The sequence below is a fragment of the Phocoena sinus genome, chromosome 9, assembly GCF_008692025.1.
Source record: "Phocoena sinus isolate mPhoSin1 chromosome 9, mPhoSin1.pri, whole genome shotgun sequence".
In the NCBI taxonomy this organism is placed as follows: Eukaryota; Metazoa; Chordata; class Mammalia; order Artiodactyla; family Phocoenidae; genus Phocoena; species Phocoena sinus.
In genome coordinates, this window is record NC_045771.1 from 68,051,969 (window position 1) to 68,072,325 (window position 20,357).

The 20,357-nt window shown below is 33.5% G+C and overlaps 1 protein-coding gene across 6 annotated transcripts in view; it reads right to left on the bottom strand.

Moving 5' to 3' along the window:
- The window catches only part of DGKB (diacylglycerol kinase beta), a 648,598-nt gene that overhangs the window by 402,314 nt on the left and 225,927 nt on the right, over positions 1-20,357 (bottom strand). For all 6 annotated transcript variants that reach the window (XM_032642942.1, XM_032642939.1, XM_032642937.1 and 3 more), the window contains 3 exons: positions 10,623-10,708; positions 8,850-8,939; positions 3,148-3,308 (listed from right to left, as the gene is read on the bottom strand). In XM_032642942.1, coding sequence (XP_032498833.1) covers positions 3,148-3,308; positions 8,850-8,939; positions 10,623-10,708 — 337 coding nt within the window. The remainder of the gene's footprint in view (positions 1-3,147; positions 3,309-8,849; positions 8,940-10,622; positions 10,709-20,357) is intronic.

Here is a 20,357-nt window from a genome sequence, read left to right on the forward strand (position 1 = left end):
GGTCTTTTTTCACTCTATATTATTTATTTGCAATTCTCTTTACAATATTTTTATAAAATCAATTTTGCAGTAGATTTGATTAATTACTTTCAAAAATCCAGTTTTTGGTTTCACTAACATACTCAATTTTTTTTCCTCTTGTTATTCTTTGCTGTATGTCCTGTCTTATTTCTATTACAGCTTTCCTTTTCTTCATGTGTTAGCTATTTCCCCTTTTCCAACATCTTGAGTTTTATATTTAATATTGGTTTGTTGATACCAGGTTTCTCAACCTCAGCCCTATTGACATTTTGAGCTATGTAATTCTTTCTTATGTGTTTGGGGGGCTATTCTATGAACTGGGAGTGTTTATCAGCATCCCTATCCTCTACCCACTAGCTTCCAGTAGGAATCCTCTCTTAGTCATGGCTATCAAATGTGTGTCCAAACACTGCCAAATGTCTCCTGTGATGAAAAGGAAATAACTTCTGTTGAGGACCACTGAAAATTGATCAAAGGCATATAACAAACTGAGAACTATTTATTCAAGAAAAACTACTGAACCTAAGAGAAGAACACTGGCCATCTGTGATGTTTCAACCTTGAGCTGCTACCTTACCCTCCACCTCCATCAGTACTAAAGATCTACCAGGATGGGGCAAGTTATGAAAGCAAGTAACTTTACTGTCAGGGGAGCTAACATGACTTGGAGTGGAAGCTGGAAAAACTCCATGACCCAGAGTTATCCAAAATAATAGTAATCTCAGTGGCAAATGTAGCAGCTTGCCTCAGTTTGCGAAAATGATTAAGGCAAGCAACTAACCAGCCAACTAGCCAGATATTCAAGGAGATCTTGAGAATGAGACAGCCATAATGGGCCTTGATATTCTGTCACATATTCCTGGCTGTCTGAAAGGCTATATGAATGTACAAGGTCGCACATATGTTCAGGAAAGTCCAAAGAGGGCCATAGTTATTTATACATCTTTGGCTAAGTGAGAGGCCTTCTACATGAGCAGAAGAGACAAAAAGGCCAGCAGATATTAAAAGCTGAATCAGATTAATAATTGCCTGCAGTTTGTATGTGTTCCCCAATGAACATACAGGTTCAGTGGCAAAGGGATGAACTGTCTCAAGGTGTTTAAGCACAAACGTTGGTCAATCATGCTGACACAGGAATGATCCCTAGAAACCAGGATTAATATAAAAGCAAGAAGAAAAAACAAAAACAAAAATACTGAGGCATCAGTATATCCATACACTACAGGGGAGAAAGGCTCCTTAGGTGTTACAAGCGTAACACCTATGGGAGAATGCAAATCCACAGTTGTTATGATATATTATATAAAATCTCTTGTTTCCAACAAAAAATTGGCAAATATGCAGAGGAATGGGAAAGTGTTTCACATACTTTGGAAAAAGCAAACAATGTCTCTGACGGACTTTAGATGTTGGACTTAGCAGATAAAGACTTCAAAACAGCTATTATAAATTGATCAAAAAAACTAATGTAAACTATGCTTAAATAATAAAGGAAAGTATAAGAACAATGACTATTCAAATAGAAAATATCAATTAAAGACCTAGAAATATAAAAAAGAACCAAATAGAAATTCTTGAGTCAAAAAGTACAGTAAGCAAAATTAAAAATTAACTATAGGGACTCAAGACAGTGGCATTATTCATAATATCCAAAGACCAGAAGCAATCTAAATATACATCAACCTGTGAAGAGATAAACAATATATGATATATCCACACAACGGGATACTTACTACTCAGCAATAAAAGAAATACAGTATTCATTAGTTCATATAAGTGAACCTCAAAACATTATGTGAAGTGAAAGAAGCCAGGTGCAAAAAAAAATATTATTTCTTTTATATGAACTATCCATAAAAGACAAATCTTAGAGGTAGAAAGATTAGAGCTTTGCTTGGAACTGGGGAAAGGACCCAGAATTGACTAGAAGTGGGCATGAGGGTTCTTGTCTTGGCGATGAAAACACTCTAATATGGGATAGATTTATTAAATCATTAAAAGGTTTACTTAAAATGAGTGAATTAGGTTGTGTGTAAGTTATTTGCCAATAAAGCTGTTAAAATATTGTTATTCATATCAAATATAAATAGAATTTTAATGGATCAAATGCATTACATTTTTCTTGCAAATAATAATCATTATCATAGTATTAGTAAAGATTGCATATTTAGCCTTCATTATGCATCATTACACGAGGCTCTTTAAATGTATAATCACATTATTTACAACTATGAGAGAGAAAATAATAAACTACCATGATACGGCTAAATGAATGCACACTAAGAGGAAAAAGAAATTGCTAAAGGTAGCTTGACTCCTAAGTTCATGGACTCAACCAATGCTTTTTATAGTTTGCTAGTTGTGTCTGTGTGTGTATGTGTGCACGTGCACATGCATAAGAGAGAAATGAGACATGATGTAAGATTAACATTGAGAAAATATGTTCAATGGAATATAATGCTGTAGATAATATATTTTAAGACTTCATAATTACTGGGTAATATATATATAAATACAAGTAAAATTACTGTTAAAATTATTAATTTCTTAGGGATTGAAATTTCAATAACTCTTTAAATTGCCAAAAGATATTTTAATTTCGGTCTCAAATTTTTCAAGAAAGTAAGTGAAAAATTAACCTTTTGACTTATTAACCACTTGAGAATACTAGCAGCATTTTTCTTAGACTTTACACTAAACCATAAATTTTAAAATAATGTCTATAAATAAAAACCTAATAGGTTATGATATTATAATGTAGATTTCAAAATAAGAAAAAATCTGATGCATTGTTTTCACATTTTTAGTAATGTGAAACTGTAGCTTATACTCTAAAATTTATAACTACCTTATAAACCATTCTAAGCTTCATTTTACTAACACAAATGGTCAAGCCAATTACATAAAATATAGCTTCTTTCCTTTGTTTAACACATGAAAAAATCATCACTGATTCTCTGACTTTAAATAAATTCATAAGCTTTACTATTACCCATTAGAAGAGGTGCTTTGCTGACACAAAGATAAAATAAATTATTTATAATCAGTAAATCTTCATAGTATAAGAGTTTACATCAGTGATTATCCAGAACTGGTAAAAAAAGAATGGTTAGTGGAAAATCTTACCACGCCAATGGAAAAGTAATTATTGATGATACTGTAAGGCACTGGGTCTCCCTTCTCATCTTTGTCATTAGGTATGACTTCAAACTTCCACCTGTCCAACATGATTTCTGTGCTGTTTTCAATGTCTTTTAAGATTTTCATCAGATTCTCACCTTCATAACCTAATGAAAAAAAAATTATCTTGAGAAAAAATATAACCAAATAACAAAAGCTATAATTATATATGTTTAAGCGTGTGAATATGCGTGTATCATTCTAAAGCTAAATAATGCATTTTAAAGCAAATTCTAACACAGGTTGAAGAATTAACTATAATCTTATTATACTCATACCAATATTTTATCTTTAGCTTTAATTTGTAACTCATATTTCGCTCCTGTGGGACAAATTCACAGTACAGCCAACTGCCAAATGAACATCTCCAATGCATACCCCTCACAAAACTTTTTATCAATGTATTTATTCAAAGTGGAATTAATGATGTGCTTTGGTATCATCCTCCTGTGAACTCTGCCTCCAAAAAACAGCTGACTTTCCCCTCCACCCAGTTGCTATAGTAAAAAGCCTGGATGCCATGTTAGACTTGTCCCTTGCTTCTACTCCCTCTGCAGGCTTTATATTTGATAACACTTTTTTCCAGAAGCCACCCTCCCAAAATAATGGATTCTGTACAGTACCACAGTACACAGTTCTCAAAACTAGCCCTACCATAGAACTAGCATGGTGCACTATAGTTATTTTCATTTTTCTCCCCACAAGTTCCTTTTACCAGGTGTGCCCTGCAGTAAATGTCCAACAAATCCACTTTTAAATAAATCTACTATAGATAGTCACCATGGCCAGAAAAGAAATTTGTTGCTTAATATTATACTTTCTCTTAAATGTACCTTTAGGTATCTAACATTATAGTTAATTAGGGCTGTAGCCTAATCCTGGCTGTGTTATTTACTTCAGTGTCTGCTTTTAACATTCTAAACAGTTTCTCCCTCTGTAAAAACTTAGGTTTGGTGTGAGAATTAAATGAGAAAAAAAATGAGAAAATGCATAAAAGGTCTTAGTATATAAGGCAAAAGAATAGAAAGTTGTCAACAATAATACTGACAATGACATTAGAATTTGAGAGGTTGTACTAAGTTAAATAATCTTTCTAACTCTATACACATTCTTACAATGATATTTTGAGTAGCAACGATATTTTCATAGATCTTTTTCCGTGTCCAACTTCATTCTATATTTTAATAATTTATTTGTTGAACAAGAAAATGCCAGAGGCTATGAGTCCTCGTTAGATGTGTTAGCACACATAACTCTGGAAAAACCGATTGCATTAAAAGAAAAGGGAATAGGCACTGTAATATGGCAAGATTAAATTACATTTATGCTGTATTTGTTGAATTAACTATTAGAGGGGCAAGGCAGCCAGAAACCAGGAATACGTATCTTGGAGCCTACCATCTCTTCTTACCTTACACAGGTCTAGAAACTAATTATGCACCATTCAATACACACAGCAAAGAGTACAACAAACAACGACTACACAGATATAAACATTAAAAGTATTAAAAACCATTTCAATAAATGTCATACCATATTTTATAGCATAATTCAAAAATTATGAACTTACATAATATACATATAATTGTACTCAGTGATAAAACACTGAATTGTTTAAACTACAAGAGTATAGTAATTAAGCGTACTTATTTTTCAGGTGTTTCTTAATAGTTCCACCCTCATTCCCAATGTTTATTTTCTTTTTAATTTCTTTTAATGCCCCCCAAATAAATTACATATATATATATATGTTTACCTATTGCATTGAATTAAAAACAGTTAAATATATTCACCTATTTTCCAAATTCTACTCTTGTTTGAAAATAAGTATGATCGTTTTAGATATAAATGAATTTATATACATTAAACTAATGTATAATATAGTATGAAAATACAGTATATTTAATATACAGTATTATACACAAACCCACTCAGCAGAAATATGAGTAAATGATAATGCTGTAAAACAAACATTGAGCTCGTCCTCAGCTACATCTCAGGTTAATAGAAGCATTGTTCAGCATAACACTGGAAAAATGTACGAATGGCAACCGACCAGGAGACAACATAATAGAATTGAATTTAATGAAAGAATTAATACAGCTAGATTAAGTAGGGTCAATTAACTTAAATTCTTTAGCACTGGATATGTTCTCAAAGTTTTTATGGCTATGTATGTAAAAGGCTGGTATCAATCAGTCTTCTAGCCAAGTAAAAATGGAAAGAGAGAGGCAATAAATCTATTTGGAGAATCATACCTGCAGTTCAGTGCTAATTCTCAAAGGTGAAGAATTCCAAATTGTAGTTCCCCATTTAACAAATATCTATGCCCTACTTGTTTAGATTTATCTGTGCTCAAGCTTGTTTAATAATGATCCATAACTATAAATAGGATTCCTGAACTCAAAAAGATTATCTTTTTTAAAAAAAGATAAATTAAACTTACTAAATATGCAAACAAAGCTTGTTCCAGAAAAGAATGATGCTATTTTGCTCCATTATTTTGATTTAAAGCCTATAATCACTCTAGGCTAAGCAACCAAAAGAAAAAGTAATTAGTATTTATCTTCGCTTTAATGATATGATGCTATCATAATGACTGGTTCTATCTAAAATGTCATAGAAATTTTTACAAATTTAAAATCACATAAAGAAAAGAAAAAACATATATTTGTAAGAGTGTGCTCCATGTAAAATTCTGCCTCCTACCCCCTTACTCTTCACAAAACAACATTTTTCTTGCAGTAAACTTCAGAATTTTGCTTGAGAGATTAATCATTGCCAGAAAAATTGCAAAGAGAATGTAAATTAAGTATTTTTTTCAAATGTCCTACAACATCTTATATTTGTACAGTGTTATGTTTTCCAAAATATGTAAATATACTCATAAAAATTAAGCTTCCAGTCAATAGATTCCAGTGATATTACATGAACAAAAGGATTATTGGTTGAATAAAGTAATTTCTTTCCCAAATGTTAAGCATAATGATAATTACTATAATGACAGGAAGGACTCAGCCCAGACACTGGGGAAACAATTTGATAGTTGGGTGTTAAGAACCTCCAAGGCAGATACCATTATTTTCTTCAAGTTCTGATGAGGAGTCTGAGGCACACAGTTGTTAAGCAACTTGCTCAAAGTTAGACGCCTGACAAGAAATAATGCCACCCCAGAGCATGTTTCTTTATTAGTAAACTCTAGCAGATCGCACCTCCATTTTCCTAATTGCTCACCTTGGGCATCTTGCCCAAGGTCCCCCTTGATACCTCACTTTCCCCAAAGTCCCTACCCAATCCATTGGCACGTTGTATCAGTCTATCCCTGAAAATGTCAGTGTGGGCACTTGTCTCACTTGTACTACCCCCACCCTAGCCCAGCCCATTTATCCTCTAAATACAATGGTAATCCAAATTCTCCTTTCAAAAACTATGCTTCCCCACATTGCCACATTTTCTTAAGTCTTTTATGCCCCCAAATTAACCTATTTTGAAAACACAAATGTCACTGTGCCACTCTGCTTTTGAAACTCTTCCAAAGTTTCACTGTGTGTTGCAAAGTCAATCACATAAAATTTTTACCATGACCATTAAGACCTGCATAATCTACCTCCTGATTCTCTCTCCAACGTCATCCTATTCACCCCGCTGAGGCCATACCTACCCACTGCCCCATGACCTCTTAGAGTTACATCAGCCTTCCTTCAGTCCTTTCAGTACAAAGAGCTCACTCTTTCTTCCTCATATTTTAAATCCAGCTTAAATGTTACTTCCTCAGAGAGGTCTTCTTGACCATATAGCTGAATAGTTCCCCTCGGTTATTCTCTGAAAATACACTCTGATTCTTTCATAACCTTGACCTTATTTTGTAATTATATATTTCATTATTCAGTGATTTATTGTCTGTGTACTCAATGAAAATGTAACCTCCAAAAGGGTAAGAACCCTTTATTTTCTCATTTAATATCTACCACCTAGAAGAGTGCCAGCACATGCTAGACATGCACAAAGAGTTCATCATCAATATACACTTTGACATATACTATAATCCATGTGTCTTTGGCCACTGATAAGAATATCTTTAAAACTGTTTACAAGGAAATAATTAGAAGATGCCCTGAATGGAACTTCTATATCAATTTTGAGAGTTAAGTCATTTGCCAGCTTGAAACCAAAATAAAATTATTAATTTTCAAATATCAAAAATATTTCCAGAGGAATACGTAAGAAGCCACATGCATGATTCTCTTCCTTTTAATCAATACACGTATATTAACATTGGCAAATATAAGCATCTCGTAAGCAATGGTTCATTGTATCTATCTATCTATATCTATCTTTAGATTTATACAATTTAACTCAGTATTTTATAATATTCTTCTACTAAGTTATATCCTTAATGAAAGTTACAAATATATCATATACCATGTTTTTTAACTTGGTTTCAAATTCCGTCAAATACACAAATACATGTATATACATCTTAGAGTTCACAAGTTGCCCAGGTATTCATGGAACAATTCTTCTCAAATTTTGTTGTAAATCAAGTTACTTAGGGAGTTTGCTTAAAAAAAAAAATCAACTGCCTGGGTCCCATCTCTAGAGAGTTCCATTTAGCATATTTGAAGTAAGGTCGGTCCACTATATTTTTTAACAAGCTTCCCAAGGGCTTCTGATTTACAGTGTCTTACTAGACACTTTTCAAACTTCTCTGAGTTTAGATGCTAAAAATATTTAGAATTAGGTTCTTGTTTATTTAGCAAAATATGGTTTTCTTTTCTTTGATATCTTCTGGTAAGTTTAGCCTGTTAATGACACTTCAAATTATTTTAAGATCTTATCTTGAAATATTCTCCCCTTACTCACCTGTTCCATCTACACTATTCCATTTTCAGTTCCTTCAGTAATGTCAAGTGCCTTTGTATCTCTGGGCCTTTGGACTTGATGTTCCCTCTGCCTATAACGTCCACCCCCAGTTCTATATGGCTCCGTCATTATCCACCTATTAGGATTCTTCTTATGTCACCTCATCAATTCCTAGGTGAGGTCGTTCATTATGTTGATTATCATCTTACTTGTCAGTAGGAAGTCTCACAATTTATACATAACTTCATGTTCCACTAGAATTTAAGGCTCTGTTGAAAGCAGATATTGTTTTCTTTCTATTCTTAACCCTGTACCCCAAGTGCAGAACACACCACCTGGTGCAAAGTGGGTCTCAGAAAATGTGTTACCTCTTGTACTTATTCCTGGACAAGTCATTTGTTAGCCTTTCAGTTTTTTTCCTTTGTTTGTGATTTTCTCACACACTCAGAGATTACGAATGTGAACATTATTTTAGAGTTATCCCATGCTTATCTCATTTCTTAAATTGGAAACCCCAAAACCAAAAAGGGTTGGAAGCTTGCCTGCCCCATCAAGTATATAATTAGCACTCACAGTCTAACTCTTGGTCCACTATTTGTTGCTCTACCCTAGACGATTGTTCAAAATTATACTACATATCTGACAGCAATTATGTTTGCTGAAATCACATGGCAGCTGTCATGCAGTGAAGAAATGCTGGATTTAGTTTTGGGGGGAAGGGTGCTCTGTACTATATCTCTGTTTTTTAAGTTTTTTTTTTTTTTTTTTTTTTTTAGCTATTTTACCTCCTCCCCATCGCAGGCATCTTGCTAGATCATTGCCGGTCCCGAGAGGCAGAATAGCCACTGGAGGATGCTTGACTACATTTGCCTTTTCTGTAGAATTGAAAAATTGAAATAAAATAAATTTTTGATCACAGACAGAACAACAATGAAATAAACACAGCTTGGCATGGAAGGCATTCCACCAGGTACTTATAAACATAAAACGTTCTATTTTATAGTTATATACAATTATAAATTGATTAATTTGTATGTATTTCTAGCAATTTATAAAACAAATAAATACCAAAATTCACAGAGTGACAGGAATTTTCAAGACTTATGCATGAGGAAAGCCTTTTAAATATGTTAATTCAGTTAAAAATTGTAGCGTGTTTGAATTAACTCCGTTCAAATTCTCAAGGATGCAGGTATATGCAACACAGGAATATTCACACAAGGACGTAAGCAGAGTGGAGAAGTAGCTTCCTATAAAAAGTCCTTTGCAGCATCAACTCGAGGTACACTTTAAGGAATAAAATATTTTGAAAGTAGTGGAATTCTAAAAGTTAGTAAAACACTAACAATGGTTTTGTGCTGCTCTGTGTCAGAGTCAACGACGTAAAAGATTACCAGGTTTTGTTTGAGGTTCAACATTATACAACATAGTGTTTGAGTCCAGTAAAGATATTTGCCACTGAAATTCCACATGCTTTTGTTTGAATCACTGAGCAAATCTCACAAACATATATTATTTTTCTTTATTTTTCTCTCTTCTCAGCCCTTCAAAGTAAGCATATGTGGGTGTGTAGGAACGGGGAGGGAATAGATTATGTAGGGATGTGCCACAGTGTACTAGCCAAGGCTTAGATTTTGAGGGCTAATGCAAACCAACAATATCCTCCTGTTTTCACTAAAATTCTTACAAGTTCTCAGATATTGTTCAAGCAACTCCTTAATTTTTGCAGTTCTTGAACTCTGGTTTTTCTCCTTAAATATATTAACACTACTGACATTGATTATTGGAAGGCCAAAGAATACAATTTTACCTGTTTTAAAAATGTTAGTAGATTAAAGTCGTTAGATGCGTACCCAAAGTGTGCTGACAATATGTATTCATTTTTAATTTGAATATTTATTTTATTATTTTTTTTTTCCGGTACGCGGGCCTCTCACTGTTGTGGCCTCTCCCGTTGCGGAGCACAGGCTCCGGACGCGCAGGCTCAGCGGCCATGGCTCACGGGCCCAGCCGCTCTGTGGCATGTGGGATCTTCCCAGACTGGGGCATGAACCCGTGTCCCCTGCATCGGCAGACAGACTCTCAACCACTGTGCCACCAGGGAAGCCCTAATTTGAATATTTTTGAGAGTATGAAAAGGTAAAATATTCTCAACTGCACTGACTAAATAAAAGTTTGCTTCAATATATATAGATAGTGAAACTTCTTTTGAATCAATCTTTCCTTTTTATGAAGAGGCCTATTTTTAAAAAAGATTGGTCAATGCAGATCCAGAAATATTTGAGAGCTTATTAAATTCCAAGAGAAATGAATGAGAAGAGAAGGATTTCTAGTTACTTGTAAATTATTTTGTCAGTTAAAAATTTGAAATATAGATGAATAAATTAAGCCAGTAAACAGTGTGTAACATTCCAGATGTCTAAGTGTATCACTATGTATTTTGTTTATTTAATGCATCCACATCCAAAGATATGGATGCACTAAATAAACAAACAAAATACACAGAATTTAAGGTTACCACTCTCACCCCAGCTACGTTAAATGTGTGTCTTCATTACCTATGCAGTCCAAAATCCACCCCACAGTTCCATCTCCACCGCAGGCTAACACTCTGAAATCAGGAACATCACGGAAAAAGTTTAACCTGAAAAATAAGCATGTTATGGCACATGATTGATATTTCAAAATTAGGACATTTTTAGTTTTGTATATTTAGCATTTCATCTAATGAAAGATTTTGATTTTATTGAAAAACATTAAATTCTTATGTAGAATGAAATTCCAAAATAAAAGTATTAACATGTCCTAAGTTAAACATTGGCATTATATACTCTATATTCTATAATAAATATATTTTTTCTTTTATCAACTCTAAAGTTAAAAAAATAAAGTTAATAAATTATAATAATTTTCATTAAGATATACTCCCATATGTGGTATGCAGTTCACATAATGCAGAGTGACATATACAAAATTGTTTCATTTACTAATTTTTATTGATAAACAATTCTTTTGAATAATTATATAAATGTGACCAATAGGTCAGTAAATATGTCTTTGAGAGTTTTCTGCCTTCTCCGTTACTGGGAGAAAATGATCAGGCTGCATATGAAGTTTTAGCCAACTGTATTCAGTGTTTCCTTCTGACTGAATCTGCAACTAGAAGCCAGGCTTCCCACTGTCTTTTGACCTGCCTGGCAGTGTTTGCCACCCAGGAATACTCAAGACTAATTGCGGGGTCAGCTGTGATAAATGTCCACTGCTTCTGCTGCTACTGCATGCAGTGTGCTTATTAATGCAACCTACCTTGGGGAAAATTACAAAGGTAGGTAGTGCATCCAGTTATACAATCATACATGCTTATTTTCTTGCAAAAAAAAAAAAAAGAATTGAAATAGGACAGAATATTTAGAATGTGCCTCTTCACCTTTCTTGCCCCAATGGTAACAATATAATACAGTTGGCCCTCCATATCTACAAGTTCCACATATGCAGATTCAACCAACCAGGGATCAAAAATCTTAAAAAAAAAATCCAGAAAGTTTCAAAAAGCAAAACTCGAATTTGGTGAGCCGCAACTATATATTTACAAAGCATTTATATTGTATTTACACCTATTTACATATCATTTACATTTTATTACGTACTGTAGTAACCTAAAGACGATTTAAAGTATGCGCAAACACTATGCCTTTTTATATAAGGGACTAAGAGCATCTGTGGATTTTGGTATCTGGAGAGTCCTGGAACCCATCCCCTGCGGATACCACAAGAACATTTTCTATAGGATTACATATATAAATGTACACATGTAAATTTTATCACACATATTTTTAACATAAATGGGATTATGCTATACATCCTTTTAATTTATCCGTGTGCATTTTTTGACTTAAAAACGTCAGAGATCTTTCTGTGTCAGTGTATATATAAAGATTTATTATAAGTGAATGTATTAAATAGGGTATATATTCTATGATTAAATAAGCCATTTCATGTACTTTTAAACTCTTTGGTGTTTCACTGTCACAAAAAACCAGGTATTGTAGTTAACATTATTTGAATACATTTATGTGAACAAGTGCATTATGTTCTGAAAGCTAATCTTCTATAAGGGAAATACTCCACTACAACATTATGATACCCTCTGAATGGCGCCCACTGTAGAAAATGTAAGGGCCCACTTCCTTGAAACTCCAAAACACTACATATAAACAACTTTATGATGTTTCTTCAAAAAGTGAAAAATACCATGGTGCTGTTATTGCATTATCACATGCCTGTTTACTAGTAGGTTGAACATATTTTCGTAGGTTTACACATGTGTGACCTCCATCTTTAAAGCCTTGTCCTTTTCCATAAATTGCATTTTATTATCTTATAAACTCTACGTATCATGAGTGATATTTTAATTTAAATTAGCATCATTGGAAAAAAACATTTGGTTAATGTAATACAAACAGTGCGTAAACATAATAGAAATGTAAACAAATCAACTAAAACCCCATCCCCTGATACTAAGAGCCACAAATATTTAGAACATGAAAATTTCCTGTATTTCCTCATGCACTGTATTGTGGACATTTACCTTTCATTAGACATATTGAAATATTTTCTTCCAGGCTATCACTGGTTAGTTTGCTGTTATATAAGCAATATAATAAACACCCATATACCAGTTGCCCAACCCAGAGAGTAGAATATTCCTAATAACTTACATATACCTGCGTTCCTTCCCTATAGCACCCCCTTCCTCGTTAACAAAGGTGACCACTATTCTGAATTTCAGGTTAGCATGTGTATGCCATAAACAACACATTGTTTGTATGTTGCTTTTTCATCTCAGCATTGTTACTAACACTCCTCCATGTAGTAGCTGAATGTCCATCCACGTGTAGTTGAAGAGTTATTTTATTTCTACTGCTGTGTTTAATACCATTTATGTGGGTATGCTTTTTAAAATCCATACAATGGATATTTGGATTGATTAGCTTTATGTTCTCATAAAAAATGCATTTTGGACATATTTTCTGGTGCTCATGGACAGTGACCACTTTTGCAACTTTACAATATCATGCCAAACTGTTTCCTATAGAAGTTGTACCAATGTAGGTACGTAAAAGAAGGTGGAAAAAAACTGTGCCGAGCCCATCCTAACACTTGTAATGTCATACTTGGTAATTTTATGTGTTTCCTCGTTTGTGAAATGCCTTTTCATATCTTTACTCCTTTTTCACTTGTTGATTTGTAAAAATTCTTTACTTCTTGATTTTAATCCTTTTGGGTTTTTTTCTCTTTTTTGGGGCAAATATTTCCTATAGGTTTAAAGTTTTTTACTTTCCTTAATGTATATTTTAACAAGTATCATTTTAGTTTTAAGGTATTCAAGTTTATCAATCTTTTGATAAATGGCTAGCACTTTGGCCTGCTTTGTGTAACAAACAATGTTTCCTCAGTGGACAGAAGAGAGTTCATATTTACTCTCCTAAAATTTCAGTTTTAATTTTTTAAAAAATTTATTTAATTTATTTTATTTTTGGTTGCGTTGGGTCTTCATTGTTGCACGTGGGCTTCTCTAGTTGTGGTGAGCAGGGGCTACTCTTCGTTGCGGTGCGTGGGCTTCTCATTGCGGCACCTTTTCTTGTTGTGGAGCACGGGCTCTAGGCATGCAGACTTCAGTAGTTGTGGCACGTGGGCTGAGTAGTTGTGGCTCCTGGGTTCTAGAGCGCAGGCTCAGTAGTTGTGGCGCACGGACTTAGTTGCTCCGCGGCATGTGGGATCTTCCCACACGGCTTGAACCCGTGTCCCATGCGTTGGCAGGTGGGTTCTTAACCACTGAGTCACCAGGGAAGCCCCTTAGTTTTAATTTTGACATAGAAATTTAATGTGGTGATGTAAGATAGGATGGTGTGAGTTATTGGAATAGAATAGATAATATATATAAAATATACACAATACTCTAGAGTGGTTCTGTCTAGTAGTGATCCCTTTTTTCTTTTCCCTTCTTCACTGCCTTCTTTCATCCCTCTGCCCTCCCTTTCTCTTTCTCCATTCCTCCCATTCTTGCCTCCTTTCTTCTGTCCTTTTGGGTGTTGTGCAACTATTTTTCTTTTCATTTTTAAATCCATCTTTTCATGTTTTGGATAATTCAGTTTTCTATCATGCAAATCCATCATAAATCAAATTTCCATATGTGGGTATTTTTCTTTTTAGAATCTGTTCTATTTTATTCATGAATTTGTCCATCTCTGAACCAGTACCACACTCTTACAACACTATAGCTTTATAGTTAATCTATGTCTCATTGAACATGAAATCTTAGCTATTATTTTTTTCTTTGCTTTACTGTACACATATTGAATTTAACTTGTCATATCCCATAAGGGTGAAAATAAAAACACACACACAAAAATCATAAATGTTTTAAAAAATTGCATTACATGAAGTCTATTGATCAGTTTTAGGAGAAATAACATCTATATGGTGTTAATTCCTCATCCATGAATATAGGATTTTTCAATCAACTTATTCTTTAATATCCTTAAATAAATTACAACATTTTTTTGCTTGCAGGTCGTTGTTAGATTTATTCTTGGTTGTCTTAAAGTTTATGTCGGTACCTTAAATTTTTAAATTGTTTATTAAAATTAATGTTTTTGTTGCTGGTATATATAAATATATTTGACTTTTATATATTGATCTCACAAACAGCCACATTACTCCTCTTTTCTATTGCCTATATTATGTTTGTAGATTCATTTGGATTTCTACGTAAACAACTGTATCATATGCTAATAACAATGGTACTATTAGTGATCTTCAATCCTTATAATTGTTATTTCTCTCCCTGTCTTATTGTGCTGGCCAGAGCTTCAATACTTTATTGAATTAGAGTATTTATACAGAATATCCATATCTTGTCCCGGAATTTAAATGGAATACTTTCATAATTTCCCAACTTAGGATGATGTTTGTTGGATGGATTTTCTTTTTCTTTTTTGAGCGACACCTTTCATACAGGTAATAAAGTTTTCTTCTATTTCTGTTATATAGAATTTTTATTATGAATCAATGTTAATATTCTCTGCACCTTGTGAGATATTGAGATGATTTCATTTCATTGGTAATGTGGGCATATACACTTACATATTTCTGCATTATTAAAACATTCTTATAATACTTTCATATACCCAAATTGGACAGTTTATTAATATTGTTATAGAAAATTGGTTTTGCTTTGCTAACATTTTGTTCAGAAGTTTTTATCTACATTCATGAACACAACAGACTATTTTTCTTCTTCATACCACCTGTCTAACTTTTTATCAAAATTTTTCTGTCTCATAAAATGAATTGTAGAATATGCCCTTATTTTCCATTTTTTGGAGGCATCTATATAATTTTGGAAGTTCCTTAAAACTGGTAGCACTTGCATATCAACTATCCAGTTTCTAGTGAGTCTTTCTTTTTTTTTAATTAAGAGGTATTAAATGTTTCAATTCATTTAATCATTACTGAAAAAGATCCTATTTTCTAATTCTTTCTAAATCAGTTTTTACCAATTACATTTTTGCTTGAATTTGTCTATCTCCTAAGTTTTCAAAGACCTTGTCACTGAAACCTACAAAAGCTTTACAAATTAAGCCAGTAGCTGAAAAGTTTATCATAGAGCTGGAAAGTTTACCACAGTTGTTTCTGGTGAAAGCCTAACCATCCACATGACTCACCACCGCTCTTCCATCCATGATGATGTTTCATCTGTTTTCTTTTAAAATTGTCATCTTTGGTTCTTCAGCAGCATCCTAACCCCAAACATAAACCCCATGTGACTGTCAGACCAGCTTACTCTCTGTAAGTTGATTGCTAAATGGGTTGAAAATGGACTTCTCTATCTTAACTTCTTAATCCACTTCATCCATGCAGTTTTCCCTGGAGAGTCACTCATTTCTTATTTCATTCATTCCTTGAATAGTAGCCTTGGGTAATTATTTAATCATTCTGAGCTTCAGTTTTCTTATCTTTAAAATTAAATTAATACCACCTGCTCTGTTGGGCTGTTTTAAGGAATAAACAAAGTGTGTATGTAAATTACATTGTACTATCCAGAGGTTATTATTAATTTAATAATTTTATCTTTATTAAAAGGAGTAAACATATTTCATAGGTCAGATTGCCACTTCTCTATTTTACCACCTCTCCCACCCACAGCATTCTGGCAAAATAGTCAGGAAGAGAATTTTATAACAAGCGAAGCTGGATGGACATTAATGAGACTTCTCCTACCTCCAAGCTGATACTATTAGGAGACCTATTTATGGCACTGGGGACAGTAAGTTCAGATGATAACAGCTCTGACTGAGAACAAACAAATGCAAGAGACGTGGAAAGAGTCAAAATGCAGGGCTTTATGTGACCATTGACTTTTCATTCATTAAGCTGCAAAGACCAGCAGATGTGAGGCTCCCACTTCATAGGTCATCCTAACGATGGGGAAGGTGAAGCCATGTGGAGTGTCTGAAAAGACTCCCCTTTCCGGAAACTTTACTACCATACACTGTACGTTCCACCTATCAATTTCAACGTTTCACTTGAAAAACTAGTAGGTATGAACATTTTATAATGAAATAATCATTCATGGCTCCTGAATTTATTTTTGCCGTTTTATGGAAATTTTTAAAAATTAAAACGATTTTTAAAGCAGATAATTATTCTTGAGTCTTCAGTGTTCGTAATTATAGCACTGGTTCTCCTAGAGAGTTTTTTAATTTATCCATGATAGCTAAATTTGAAAAAAGAACCTATGTTAATGTATGTTTAGTAGCTCTGTGTCCAGTGCCTTCTTATCACATATGCTCAACAGCCACCACTACAGCACACCCTAAAAAAAAGTGGGTGGTGAGATTATAATGCTTAATACCACTAAAAGCAAGTCAAAATATTTCATCTAAGATTCAGAAGTCTACTTTCCATTTTAAATAAGTTTTAGGATAAAACTGATATAGAAAAATTAGTGTCTGACAATAGTATCTAAAAAGCACACTGCAACAACTCGTTAAGAAAGAAAAACTGCAGTACTGATTCCATTATCTTGGAAAGTGTCTAATAATGAGATTTCTTAAATGACAATGTGTAGGAATTTCTTTTTATTCCAATAGCACATTTTATTATTCAAGGAAAATAAGTGATACCTGCCATTTATATCTAATTTTGATGTATCAGATTGAGCATATAAATATAATAAATGTATGGCTACTAAAGAGTGTACATACTATACATTATATGTTATAAAGTTATATTCTTTAATACTTAAAGGAAACCAATGTGCGATTGATAAATACTGTTAGCATAATACTCCAGAGTGAATGCTCATTTAATTGTACATATTTATTCCTTTGTATTAAGAAACACAAGGCTGAAGGATCAAAAATGATTTTATCATATGTCATCAACTCTCTTCCTCTTCTTCCTCCTCTTTGTTTAGAAAAAATAGTTTACTTAAAGAGCTTGCCTTAAGAAAGGTCTGCATTTTGATTTAAACATTTTGAGCCAGATACAGCATACTTATCTCTTATTATTCAGCTCAATTCATATTCATACCTGTATGTACACAGTTATATATTATTCTTACAGTTACAGGATTAGATGGCTTCACAACTGTCTCACTAAAATCAGGCAGAATTTCCTGGTCTGTGATGTTGCTATTGTTTATTAAACTTATTTTTTTTTTTGGTCTAGAAAACCAATTCTTAATACCTTCCAACTCGTTTTCTAATACCCTAACTGTATCTATACATACCTTGGTGTCACTGATATTATTACTGCTGCTGCAGCCACTCTGACAAAATCTATGCATGAAGCAATTATGTCCCTCAAAGTTTCTCTATGCTATATATTTAAAAAGGGATGGGGGATATGCCATCTTTTTCTGTGGATTTTGATAATGTCAGCTTCAAAGTGATGACTCATCAACTTTAATGTACCTTCCCCATCATTTCAGCTTAAAGTAAAACTAATTATAGCTATGTCTTCCCATCTTGAATCTATTTTACCAATAAATTACAAAGTTTAGGTAAATAAGGAAGTTCACCTGTTTCAATGAATTTGGCTAGTCTTTTGAGGATATTGTATGAAGATGAATTCATACTGTTTTGGGGGTCATTTAATGTAAACAGTGGAATGGTTATAAAGAAAATGTTATTTGGACTCATCATTATGAACCCAGTAAAATTTAATGCTGTTCTCATCATATTCAGAAAAACTTTCAGAGTATTTGAGAAAATATATATCCCAATGAGCCATTAATAATTGAAACATTAATTTCATTATCTCTGGAAATCTCAAAAACATCTCGTATGTGTATGTGTATTTTAGAAGAAAAAGGGAGAGAGGCAGAGAAAAATGACAAAAAGAGGTAAGAGACAGAAAATGAATGAATATTTACTCTTGGGAAACCTATGATATTATGCCATTAAATAACTTCAGTATTCTCCCTAGTGTAATACAAAATAGAAAGAAGTCAATAAATAAGCTCTGTAAAGTAATCCAAATATTTGTTCCTTCTTTGAATGGTGCACATACTTTTTGGAAAATTAATGTGTTAAAATGAATATCAAATGCATTCAAGTCATTTTTTTTTTTTCTTTTTGCGGTACGCGGGCCTCTCACTGCTGTGGCCTCTCCCGTTGCGGAGCACAGGCTCCGGATGCGCAGGCTCAGCGGCCATGGCTCACTGGCCTAGCTGCTCCGCGGCATGTGGGATCCTCCCGGACCGGGGCACGAACCCGTGTCCCCTGCATCGGCAGGCGGACTCTCAACCACTGCGCCACCAGGGAAGCCCTTTCAAGTCAGTTGTGAGTGAATAAAAACAAAGGAATACTTAGTGAGTTTTATTTTATATGCATCTGATCATTCCACCAAGTTAACTTTAGAATGTGAAGAAGTTATTTTGAATTAATAAATACATCTAGACATCTATTTTAGAAAATTACTTTGACTAGAATCAAATACAAAAGAATAACTATGCCTAAGAAAGAGAGATACATTTCATGGAAAATCCATATACCTAGAAAAGTAATTTTATGAATGATATAGCACCTGCATCAATTTGCTTATTTAATATGCATTTATTAACTACAACTGTGTATCAGGAACTGGGTTAGAGTCCAGAGACTCAAAAGCAAGATAAGAGTCCTTGCCATCAAGTATCTTAATTGAGAAGGCAGACAAGAAAACATCTGATTCACATTGCTATGGGATGTTTTGAAAACAGTTAATGCAGATAATGCAGAATAACTAGAAGAGGATAAATGCATTGTCAGAGGGGATGGAAAAGTGAATGGTCTTTCCATGCATCAAGTTAGTGAATAAAGCTAGTGAACAGGTTTAGAAAAGGGTGAGAAAATGAGTTTAGTATTAGAATGTGAAATTTGAGATACCTATGGGACATTAACATGGAAATGTAGACTAAGTCAAATAAACCTACATGGACAGAGAAATCTGAGATGGAAGAAGATAGTCGGAAGCAATCCGTGTACACTTGATGATCAAAATCATGAAAAGAGAATAAGAAGAAGGAACATAGAGTTGTATTGCAGCAAAGGAAACCATAAGGTTCCTTAAACAACTGAAAATAGGGCTACTATATGACCCAGCAATCCCAATCCTGGACGTATATCCAGAGAAAACCATAATTTGGAAAGATACCTGCACCCCAATGTTCACTACAGCACTATTTACAATAGCCAAGACATGAAAGCAACCTAAATGTCCATTGACAGAGGAATAGATAAAGAAGATATGGTACATATATACAATAGAATATTACTCAGCCATAAAAAAGAATGAAATAATGACATTTGCAACTACATGGATGGACCTAGAGATTATCATACTAAGTGAAGTAAGTCAGACAGAGACAGACAAATATCATATGGTATTACTTATATGCGGAATCTAAAATAAATGATATGACTAAACTTATTTACAAAACAGAAACAGACTCACAGACTTAGAAAACAAACGTATGGTTACTAAAGGGGAAAGGTGTGGGGGGATGGATAAATTAGGAGGTTGAGATTAATATATACACACTACTATATATAAAATGGATAATCAACAAGGACCTACTGTATAGCACAGGGAACTCTACTCAATACTCTGTAATAACCTATATGGTAAAAGAATCTGAAAAAGAATAGATATATGTATATGTATAAATGAAGCGCTTTGTTGTATATTTGAAAATATGTATAACTGAAGCACTTTATTGTACATTTGAAACTAACACAACATTG